We start from the raw sequence: 12,610 nt of genomic DNA on the forward strand, positions 1-12,610 counted from the left end.
GGAGGTAACAATTGGGGGGGAAATGACTTGGCCAATAATTAGGGAATAATACCCAGATACAGAAACACATGCAAATCAAAACTTCATCTGACATTTGCACATAATTACAAAATTAGGATGAAGTTTAATAATACATATGCTTTCTGCAACGTGCATGACTGAAACAGCCAGGAAGTTGCTTGCCAAACCCTGGAAATAAATCGAATTGTTACCTGTAGCTTTGCTGTTAATTAATTTTATGCCTGCAGGGCTGTGGTATTTTCCTATTACTTCTAAGGACTAATTAGGCCCAGCAAAATATTCCTATCAGAGAGAGGTATGACAAGTTAGACTTAATTCATATCCAGTCTAGGTAAATTATGCCTTGTTCTGTGATTCCACCTTCTCCCAATTCCTCCCTGAACACATATTTAAGAAAATAGATTTCAAATAATCACAATAAGCAATAACACTTTGGGTACCGTTATCAGATAACGATTAGCATTATGAAACAATTACACATTACCTTGTGCCATCCATATAAATAATGTTATTTAAGTGTAAAGCAGGAACTGTCAATGAGGTTAAGCAACACTCATAATTGTTTGGAAAACAGACCAAAAATGGTTCAACAGCTGTTCTGAAATTCTTAAAGGATAAATTAACTCGCATTCCACTTCACACCAAGGACTCAGTTGTCAGCATTTTATTTTTTGTACATGGTAGTTTGTCTTTACGAACTGCTCTAGAGAGCTCCCAGTAGAACTATACACTCAGCTTTTTAATTTGTATTGTCGAATGCTTTTTTTTATTTATTGGTTCAGAAATATCCTGTGCTTTACAGCAACAATAATTCTCTTCCAAGACATAGTTTAAAAAAAAACAAAAAAACTGCCTCAGCACCCTGTTAATGTATCTTCTACTTTACTACTCTGGGATCCTCTGTTCTCCTAAATACAGTTTGCTCTTAGATGAATTCCATTGAACAGATGTGTCAGATGTGTTCAAGGACATCCTTATTTGAGCATTTCTTTTAAGGACCAAGGACATATTTTTCTCTGCTCATAAGATTCTGTACACCTGCAAACATTATAATGCAGATACCTTATATGTCCAGATTGTGTTTACTGTACCTGCAGTGACTCTGTTGGAAAAACATGAAACTATTGCATAGACCTACGTTGTGAAATAATTATCCCAATTCAAGAATACTTTTTTCAATATTTAAAAAGGAGTATAAAATTTTAAATATAAAAGTGTCTGGCTGTCCAAATAATCACTGATTTAGCATTTTGGAAATAGAATCAGTTCTATTTGGTCACTGGGTACAATCCTCTGAGAAACCACAGATGAGTACAAGATCAACCAATGATAATTTCAGAGTTATGAAGTGCTTTTACATTACGTTAAAGTTGGGTCAGCTGGCTTCGAATTGCTTCCAACAGAGGTACATAATCTCTAACACATGCATTTTGACATCCTTTTAAAAACAAAATCTACCATACAGACAGCTTCAGAACTCATTTGTTATTAAATCCATTCTCAGAATTATTGGTCTTTTTGCATCCCTCCCTAAAAGGAAATATCCCTAGGATGTAGACTTTTAATATACATTTCAACTGTTTGGTTACTGCCAAAAGCTTATGGCTTCAGCACACTATCCATTTGTATAAAGTATAAACAATGCCAATGAACAGTAGCCCCTGGGAACTCAACACAACAGGCCCTATTTGCTGTGCAGGCTGTGGCTATTCTGTCATTGTAATTTTGTGTGTTTTTTCATTTGTTGCATTCTAAATAAGAGTAAGACATGGGAAGTATACGTTTACACTTTCACTATGTGAAGAAGGCTGGGTAAAAAGGGTTAAAATGTTGTAAACTGCCTTTGTGCAAAAAGAGGAAGTATAAGATGAGAAATGCCATAAAAGGAGTTAATCTGCCTGAGTTTAACAAGCCTGCAAGCTAAAAGATGTGTGAATGCCAATGTGTCTCATGTCTGTGCAACGGGAGACAAACTGCCAAAAGCCGTCCACTCTCTAGCAACAGGTGACAAGTGAGCCTGTCACAGCCATCATGGAAAGAGGAATAAAAAGATTGTATATGTCATAATTATATATATGTGTTATGCCCCATGTAACGTAGATCAAGTCAGCCTAAAACTGTCTGTACCCCAGCAACAGAGCTGAAACATGCCTCTTCAGGAGTGGACAGAAGTCCATCGCATCACTAACTTTCCTGTACAACTATGCCTGACTGTAGAATGTAACTTTGGAGAGAAACCTCACAGAGTCAGCCTTTGTGCGTCTTTCCTCCCCAAGCTGCTTGTGTGAATAAACGGGTCTGATCAACGCTTACTACTCTCTCAGTCTGACTCATTGAAGGGAAACTCCTGACGGAAACTTTACCTCAGGTTCTACACTATGTAACAGGACTCACAGTATATAAAAAGGAGCCTGTTACTGTGACAATTTCCTGTAGACTTGGTTGAGCATTCAACCCCCCATGTCAGGGCCCAGTCTTCTGGTTTAGCAGGTCTGTCCCTCTGTCTGCGTGTTGCAGATCAATCACTTAGCGGTGTACCTGATACGGTAGATTCAATTCAAGCAGGGGTCTGACTGCACATGCTACAATAGCGTTAGTAAGCTTCTGCTCTGAGGTTCCCATCAAATAGCCCTCAAAAGTCAATTTTGCAGAAGTGGTCCCTGATGTAATTGGAAGCTAACAAGATAAATCATAATTTTAGCAGTAAAATACAAAACTCCTTTGAAAAGTTATACTAGCAGAAACACACAATGGCTAAGAATTTAGTCAGTTTATAGCTTTCTGAAACATATTACAATATTCAAAACAAAAATAAAACATATACAAGCAAATACTAAACAGAGGGTCTGGAGTTAGAGGAGGTCAGTGGTTTAAAATGCAGAAGGAATTAAATGTTACCTGGTTTCTGAAAAGAAGTGCCAAAATCCCACCGAAAAGCTCAAGCATCAGGCAGATTGTCAGGGTATATAGAAACTAGAAACAAACAAAGATATCATTAATATTTTACACCACCCTTGGTCAACAAATGTATACAAATCCCAAATATCATTTTTTTTTTACTGGTACATGTAATGTCGTGGGGTTTACAAATATCAGTATTATAAAGAACAGAAACAGCGGGTCTTCTATACCAAGTAGAGGACAGACGAAACCTTACCAGGTGTCCCTTGACTGACAGCTGCCAAACACTATAACACAACCGGGCTCAGACTCTCATACAGTCTTTACCAGACATGCTGCTGAATTCTTCAATTTGTAGCACTAATTAAATACATTATTTCAGTACATGATTAAACATAAACATTGGGATTCAGAGTGAATTTAATGTATTTCTCCCCTTACAAAATTAGCTTTGTATTATTATTGATTGATTTCTTGATTGACACCATTATCAAGGGAGACTTACGGTTTACACAAGCATTACAAAAGTGCAGTAATAAAAAATATGAATACAACATAATTTCAGAATTACAAAAGTGCAGTAGTACAAATAATATTAAATACAAAGCATCCTAGTTCAAAGAGGTAACAAGTGCAGACATGATGCAGTCCTAGGTATGAACTAAAGGGAGATGGGTATAGGAGCAGGGACGTGCAGAGCCATTGCCCCTTTTCATTCCCCTGCACTTTTTTCTGAAGTGCTCCATTTGTCTCCCCATCGCCCCTGCCCCGATCCGTGCCACAATCCGCAAACTGGGTAGTTGGACTGCATTTTGTGAGCAACACCCGGACCAAAGTGCCACTTCTTTTGTTTCAGCCACTGTCCCCCACAAGGCTGTGCACATCACTGTATAGGAGAGATCACAGTAAACCAACAGGAGATCTAACCATGTAGAAATAGGCATGAGCTTTTCCTATCTGCCCCAACCACAGCACACAAATGCTTACACAATCATAGGCTATGCCACGATTCTCTTTAACCAGCACACCAAGATCCACACAAAACAAATGAATCACTGGGATTAACGGACAGTTTATGCCTTAATTGTTTTACAGGTATTGGCCTACTATGTACAGAATACAAATTACTTTTGTGAACTAAAGATATAAGGAGGATAACGGTATACTAAAAAAAAAGAAAAAAGTAACAAGTAAAAAGATTTACAGAACAGATGATATTTACTCCCCCACATATTATCCCGCTCTGTAATTTACAGCCTTTAATGCTTCAATTGCAGCAACTAGCCCACACCACAGACACCTGTTATGCTGCATTTTGATTCAATCTGTGATCATAACTATTGAACTCATGACCAAAGTCAATTTTACATATAATTTAAAAGCAGGAATAAACAGTCAGTAGGCTAATGTACATTTGGATCACCTACACACACGTTCATTCCAAATGGCTTCCATTGCTTTTTAGATAATCACCGTAGTAGAACATAATGTGTTTGAAAGAAGCCTAGAACAGAATGACTCTGTTTTTATGAAGATTGGGCAATTTAACATCAAAGCAATCATTTAAAATGGGAACTGCTGCTTTTGGCATCACCTAGAATCCAGAAGACCACCATTAACAGAAGCAAACCATAGCTGATGCAAAACATTCTCCATTACCTATGAGTATGTCAAAATGCAGACATCACTTCCATTTTAGGTTTCAATTACAGGACCAAATTACAAAACATATTATCTCAATAGGCTAATTTGTTAGCATTGCATAATCAGTAATTAGGGATGAAAATGTTGTACTGTAGCACATTGCACTAGATCATGCTTGAAAATATTTCTAAAATCAACTAAACTGACATTGTCCAAGTGGAAAAATAGCTCTAAAGTGCTCTAATTTTTCATTTTGGATTATTGGTCTGATTTCAGCAACAAATTGGATATGACAAATCCACACATTTCGTGAAAGCCCTGTCTGGTTATTTTGATAGACACCCCCCCTTTTCACAGTCAATGAATCACACATTATGAGAAAAATGTATACATACGGTATAAACACGTGGCAGCAAGAATCCAAGTAAGTTCACTCAAAAAATTCTAGTAAACACAATCCACTAAACAAAAACAAAAATACTTATATGTATTTACACTTTCAATAAACACATTAAGAGGTGTTTAAAGCCCTGCCTCCCCCAAATAAAAAGTCGAAGAAACATCTGCTGCTTGACACAAACATCACACCAACTGATTAATTTAAGCCAGACCTGTAAATGTAGTCTTTGCTTAACCCAAAGTACTGAATTTAAATGGTCTCTAAATTTTTGTAAAACTGCCAGATGTATGACTTTCCCAGTCAAATAAACGCAATAGCCTTTATTTTAGGAAAATTATCCCATGGCTTATGGGATGAACTTGCAGAAATAATATCCAAAAGTAGTAAGTAACTAGATCAAATAATGTACCTAATACATAAGGTGTACCTCATTTTTCTCCTGACAGTATTTGTTGGTATTATGAAATGCCTTTTGCCCCCCGTATGAAGCAATACTTCCAGTGTGGAATTAAGAATGGCATTAGCAAAACAATGAAGCTGGTCTTGTCATGTACAGTTATCTGCTCTTTAATACCGAAACGCAGACGATTTTACAGTGTCAATTATAGGTGTTATGGCAGGTGGAGAGGAATATAAAACAAAAATAAACATCCAGAACTGAAGCCTTTCCTGAGCTTTTCCTCCCCTGTGAGTATTCAATAGGATTAATCTACACTTGTACAAAACAGCAGAACAGCAACTTAATTGAATAGAAGATTGTCAAGAGAAAAACCTGAACAAATCATGAAGCATATTGTCTTACATAAGGTAATTCAAAAATTCATTCTTAAGTGGTATTACTTTAGTGTTTTTCTTTCATCCAATTCCAATAGTTCAACCTACAACTTCCCAACAATGTAACTGTGCTTCAGATATTCCAACCAATGTTGATAGCATCACCCAACAAGGAGCTAGAAATCTCCAGAGGAATCACCAGGGGACACATCACTTTGAGTTAGTGGTGCTTGACATTTAAATTACTCCAATACATTTCTGGGATGCTTTAGATGTATTGACTGAGGGAATTCAGATTTCAAATTAATGCACATCTGTTTGGAGTTCTACCTATAACCTAGCACAGGCATTCAAACTTTTTCAATAAGAAGTTTTACTCCTCGGAGTAATTCATTTGGACACATTTAAATCCATGTGTTTTGATCATGTTTTCAAGTTAACAGATCACCACTGAAGTCGAGGTAAATGTCTGGGTTAAAGATGGCGATTTTGGCAAAGATTCGAAGTGGCTAGGGCAAGGCTTACAATGAAGATTAATGCTACAATCAAACTGCAATCTATGAGGACCAGTTCCTACTGTTATGGAAAGACATTTTTTAGTAACTCTTCACCTTAAATACTTTCATTAATTAATCTCTTTGTCCCAGATATTTCACCATGCTTCATGTCCTTTAATTCTTACCTGTATGTTTTATTAATGGGTTTGGGTCATCTTTCTTGGTTTCACTATCATAGAACAAAGTTTTATGTTTAAGAAGAAGGCTTACCATCACCCCCATTGACAAGATATAAAGTACACCTTGATATGTATTTATTCATTACATTACAGGATGTGCATCAAGTGAAATCTGAATTCCAAAAAAAAGGCTTCCCCTAACCTCCAGAATGTCACTAGACCTTTGATTGTCCCTTTTCTAATACAATAAAATTATGTATGTTAAAGTTGGGCTCGTACCTCAAAAAAGTTTTGCATTGATTGTACCCTCTGTTAAAAAGGGACAGGCCATGACTGTTGTACTGAGGTTATGAGTAAGCTAAGCTGCTGTACACACCTTGCCTTTTGAAAGGTGAATGCCCACACTCCCACAAGTGTAACTTCCCAGGATTAGAGTAACCACATGAGAAAACCGATTGGTCTTTGATGCCCACACGCTGTCCACCACAGAGAGCAGCTTATCAAGGCAAACGACAAGATCTCAAAAAACTAAAAGCTGACATAAAAGTGAATGAAAGAACATTGACCACATGTGTGACAATTTAGAGCCTTGTAACGATGTTTACAAGAAAAAGAAAGGACACAGTGGTGTAAGATACAAACAACTGAAACCTGTGGTTTGGCATCCGCCTGGTTTCACTCCAAAATGCCAGCTGTGAAAAGTGTACCCTTTCCATTAGCTACCTGGTTTTCAAGTGCAATCCGCTTCACAAATGCTCCAACAGATAAGACATTTAGTAGAGCAATTTAAAAACATTTCCTTTTATAATTAAAAAGAGGAACCAAAGAGCTTCCTGAATATGAAAATGACCTGTATGCTACTTACCACCTTCAGGAGGCACAGGTTGTCACGCAGTGAAGCTAGGACTCCGATAAAGGAAACCACAAACATGACCAATCCCAGCACAATGAGGATGATAGCCGGGGCCAGGAACACACCGTCCAGGGTTTTGTACCGTTGCCTCTCCACCTCTGCATAGATGCCAATGGCAAGGATGAATCCCCCGACCAGCTGTGAACACAAACACCGGGAGCTTTGGTTATTGCCAAATACCAATCAACCAAATTCACTAGTACAATTTCAGGTTATTACGGGCCATTCGGGTTATTTTCATTCCCACTGTGGTCCCAGAATACAAATAGCAGGAGTTTCACACTGGGATGGATGACTGACATGGCCTTCACTGATAGCACACAGGCTGACAGGTAATCTTGTATGCCAGGCATTTCAGATAGGTAGGTTTTGAATAATAATTTTCTAGCTTTAATACAGGATCCAGCTTGAAGGATATGATTGGAATTTGCCAATATTATGGATAAATAAATATCTGCCTTGTACTGGAAGATGAAAGCATTAAATTGGATTTCAAATTAAGACTTGGCTAAAGGAATTAAGTGGCTGTAAAGGACAATATAGGTCAGAACTGAACAGCAATGCATTTGGAAACTTGAGATTAACCCCTCCCTTACCCTACTCCTTAGGGCTGAAAGAAATGAAGCACCCAGCACACACTTATTTCACAGCCACAGGCGCAGGATCACGGAAACCGAAACATACAGTGAGGGAAAAAAGTATTTGATCCCCTGCTGATTTTGTACGTTTGTCCACTGACAAAGAAATTATCAGTCTATAATTGTAATGGTAGGTTTATTTTAACAGTGAGAGACAGAATAACAACAAAAAAATCCAGAAAAACGCATTTCAAAATAGTTATAAATTGATTTGCATGTTAATGAGGGAAATAAGTATTTGAGCCCTTCGACTTAGTAGTTGGTGGCAAAACCCTTGTTGGCAATCACAGAGGTCAGACGTTTCTTGTAGTTGGCCACCAGGTTTGCACACATCTCAGGAGGGATTTTGTCCCACTCCTCTTTGCAGATCCTCTCCAAGTCATTAAAGTTTCGAGGCTGACGTTTGGCAACTCGAACCTTCAGCTCCCTCCACAGATTTTCTATGGGATTAAGGTCTGGAGACTGGCTAGGCCACTCCAGGACCTTAATGTGCTTCTTCTTAAGCCACTCATTTGTTGCCTTGGCTGTGTGTTTTGGGTCATTGTCATGCTGGAATACCCATCCACAACCCATTTTCAATGCCCTGGCTGAGGGAAGGAGGTTCTCACCCATGATTTGACGGTACATGGGCCTGTCCATCGTCCCTTTGATGCGGTGCAGTTGTCCTGTCCCCTTAGCAGAAAAACACCCCCAAAGCATAATGTTTCCACCTCCATGTTTGACGGTGGGGATGGTGTTCTTGGGGTCATTCCTCCTCCTCCAAACACGGCAAGTTGAGTTGATGCCAAAGAGTTCGATTTCTTCCACATGTGACCACAACACTTTCACCCAGTTCTCCTCTGAATCATTCAGATGTTCATTGGCAAACTTCAGACGGGCCTGTACATGTGCTTTCTTGAGCAGGGGGACCTTGCGGGCACTGCAGGATTTCAGTCCTTCACGGCGTAGTGTGTTACCAATTGTTTTCTTGGTGACTATGGTCCCAGCTGCCTTGAGATCATTAACAAGATCCTCCCGTGTAGTTCTGGGATGATTCCTCACTGTTCTCATGATCATTGAAACTCCATGAGGTGAGATCTTGCATGGAGCCCCAGACCGAGGGAGACTGACAGTTATTTTGTGTTTCGTCCATTTGCGAATAATCGCACCAACTGTTGTCACCTTCTCACCAAGCTGCTTGGCGATGGTCTTGTAGCCCATTCCAGCCTTGTGTAGGTCTACAATCTTGTCCCTGACATCCTTGGACAGCTCTTTGGTCTTGGCCATGGTGGAGAGTTTGGAATCTTGATTGATTGCTTCTGTGGACAGGTGTCTTTTATACAGGTAACGAGCGGAGATTAGGAGCACTCCCTTTAAGAGAGTGCTCCTAATCTCAGCTCGTTACCTGTATAAAAGACACCTGGGAGCCAGAAATCTTGCTGATTAATTGGGGATCAAATATTATTTGATTATTATTTCCCTCATTAACATCCAAAATCAATGTATAACTTTTTTGAAATGTGTTTTTCTGGATTTTTTTGTTGTTATTCTGTCTCTCATTGTTAAAATACACCTACCATTAAAATTATAGACTGATCATTTCTTTGTCAGTGGGCAAACGTACAAAATCAGCAGGGGATCAAATACTTTTTTCCCTCACTGTATAGACACAATCCAAGCTTCCGGTTAAGCTGCACTCTTAATGATAATTTGAAAAGTTACTATTACAAGAATGTAGGCCTAAATGACAAGTCTTTTACATTAATATCTCACATTACATTTAACTTTCACCCAATTAAGCTTGACAGCTCTGACAGAAAGAGATGAAAACTAGCAATCTGAAACTTGTCACAGGGGCTGAATAAATGTTATTTTTGTAACATTTTCCATTTAATACTTTTGAAATTCTAATTATTTTTGCTTTTCTATGAAAAAAAGTTTTAGAAACAGTCAAATCAGCAATTAATACAGGAATAACAAGAACCCTGTAACTAACCAATGTTTCCAAGCATTATACTAAACTGCAGAAATGCATCGTAGAGGGAAACTTGAAAATACAGACACCTGTAAAGCAAATGGAGTGTTCAATATTTCTAAAAACTGTACCCCAAAGATACACTGTACAAAATGAGGTCTAAATACCACAGGGAAAGACAGGAACTAGATATAGCCGTAACTATACCATTCCATATGAGCTTCTTAAAAATCTGACACCCTTAAGAATATAGATGCGTCTACACAAGCATGCAGACTTCACAATGAGAAGACAAAAGGAAATATTCTGGAGACGTTTTTGTAGTGTAAACACGTTCCCTTCACTTATCCTCTCGGACTGAGACCAAGTACACTTTTTCTACTGTCAATTAACTGAGGACAAATCGTGGGAAAAGATCATATGAATACTCTGCAGACATCCCCCACCAACCAGCAATATAATCAGATTGTTGTAATAAATTATAACACATAATTTATTAAAGCCTGCATAATATATATTTAGGCTTGCCCCTTTTAGGATATTATTTTTACATTTTCACATAATTAAAATACTAATTTTATGTTAAAAGCCCTGAAGTAACAAATAATTATGTTGCACATGATGTTAAAAGTGAATCACATAAATAAATGTTTAAGTTTGTTCAAGGAGGCATACTTTCCAAAATCTAAAACCTCAAAGCAAACCAATTACTATGCTCCCATGAAAACTTAAGCAAATTTAAGCAAATTAGTTATTTATTATATCATGTTCTGCTTAGTGCATTTCACACCCCATCAATTACAGTCTACACTGGAATTAGCAATGCAAAAAGCACATTGTTCTGTTGGAAGTTACAGATGCACTATGCAGTCAGCAAAGAGAGCACAGCAGATGTCATTGAGCATTTTAAGTTGAATGAACCTCACTCTTATTCCCTCCTGACATTTTAGGGCAATACAGCACAGGCGGCATTTAAACTTGGAAACCCTGAGTACACATCAATGCAGCTTGTGCATCATCATTTGCTAATAATTTCTGCCGTTCCCAACTATTTATTTTGGGAAAGCTTTCAAATTGTAGAAGGTGATGAGTGATTTGTTAATAGGACTACATACCTTCTATATCTTAATTTGCTTATGTCAGGGAATGTTTTGTGTATCGCCTCGCCCTGCGTACCACTATTCAAAATAGTGTATATTGCAGAAACACAGCCAGTCTGAAACAAACAATATACACTCACCTAAAGGATTATTAGGAACACCTGTTCAATTTCTCATTAATGCAATTATCTAACCAACCAATCACATGGCAGTTGCTTCAATGCATTTAGGGGTGTGGTCCTGGTCAAGACAATCTCCTGAACTCCAAACTGAATGTCTGAATGGGAAAGAAAGGTGATTTGAGCGTGGCATGGTTGTTGGTGCCAGACGGGCCGGTCTGAGTATTTCACAATCTGCTCAGTTACTGGGATTTTCACGCACAACCATTTCTAGGGTTTACAAAGAATGCTGTGAAAAGGGAAAAACATCCAGTATGCGGCAGTCCTGTGGGCGAAAATGCCTTGTTGATGCTAGAGGTCAGAGGAGAATGGGCCGACTGATTCAAGCTGATAGAAGAGCAACTTTGACTGAAATAACCACTCGTTACAACCGAGGTATGCAGCAAAGCATTTGTGAAGCCACAACACGTACAACCTTGAGGCGGATGGGCTACAACAGCAGAAGACCCCACCGGGTACCACTCATCTCCACTACAAATAGGAAAAAGAGGCTACAATTTGCACAAGCTCACCAAAATTGGACAGTTGAAGACTGGAAAAATGTTGCCTGGTCTGATGAGTCTCGATTTCTGTTGAGACATTCAGATGGTAGAGTCAGAATTTGGCGTAAACAGAATGAGAACATGGATCCATCATGCCTTGTTACCACTGTGCAGGCTGGTGGTGGTGGTGTAATGGTGTGGGGGATGTTTTCTTGGCACACTTTAGGCCCCTTAGTGCCAATTGGGCATCGTTTAAATGCCACGGCCTACCTGAGCATTGTTTCTGACCATGTCCATCCCTTTATGACCACCATGTACCCATCCTCTGATGGCTACTTCCAGCAGGATAATGCACCATGTCACAAAGGTCGAATCATTTCAAATTGGTTTCTTGAACATGACAATGAGTTCACTGTACTAAACTGGCACCCACAGTCACCAGATCTCAACCCAATAGAGCATCTTTGGGATGTGGTGGAACGGGAGCTTCGTGCCCTGGATGTGCATCCCACAAATCTCCATCAACTGCAAGATGCTATCCTATCAATATGGGCCAACATTTCTAAAGAATGCTTTCAGCACCTTGTTGAATCAATGCCACGTAGAATTAAGGCAGTTCTGAAGGCGAAAGGGGGTCAAACACAGTATTAGTATGGTGTTCCTAATAATCCTTTAGGTGAGTGTATGAGCAATATTACTCAAAGCGCTTTGTTTTTTGTCAAGAATGGACACAGATCAGATTTCCTAAATACATGGAGAGCTATTGCTCAGTTTCCAGAAGTCTTTCCACAGTTTAAATAGTCTGCTTAGTGAAATAATACAGTTACTTCAGAAGTATACACAAGCTATGAGACCACACAACTCTCTTTACAGAGATTAATAAGCTTTAAACAGATATTCCACAGATCAAAATGAACGTACCTGTTCT

The 12,610-nt window shown here is 38.7% G+C and overlaps 1 protein-coding gene across 2 annotated transcripts in view; it reads right to left on the minus strand.

The window, feature by feature from the left end:
* tspan15 (tetraspanin 15) overlaps window positions 1-12,610 on the minus strand; it is a 54,609-nt gene that overhangs the window by 34,463 nt on the left and 7,536 nt on the right. For both annotated transcript variants that reach the window (XM_066693176.1, XM_066693175.1), the window contains exons 2-3: window positions 7,282-7,467; window positions 2,920-2,994 (exon numbers count right to left, since the gene is read on the minus strand). In XM_066693176.1, the coding sequence (XP_066549273.1) occupies window positions 2,920-2,994; window positions 7,282-7,467 (261 nt within the window). The remainder of the gene's footprint in view (window positions 1-2,919; window positions 2,995-7,281; window positions 7,468-12,610) is intronic.

The sequence above is a fragment of the Amia ocellicauda genome, chromosome 20 (assembly GCF_036373705.1).
Source record: "Amia ocellicauda isolate fAmiCal2 chromosome 20, fAmiCal2.hap1, whole genome shotgun sequence".
NCBI lineage: Eukaryota > Metazoa > Chordata > Actinopteri > Amiiformes > Amiidae > Amia > Amia ocellicauda.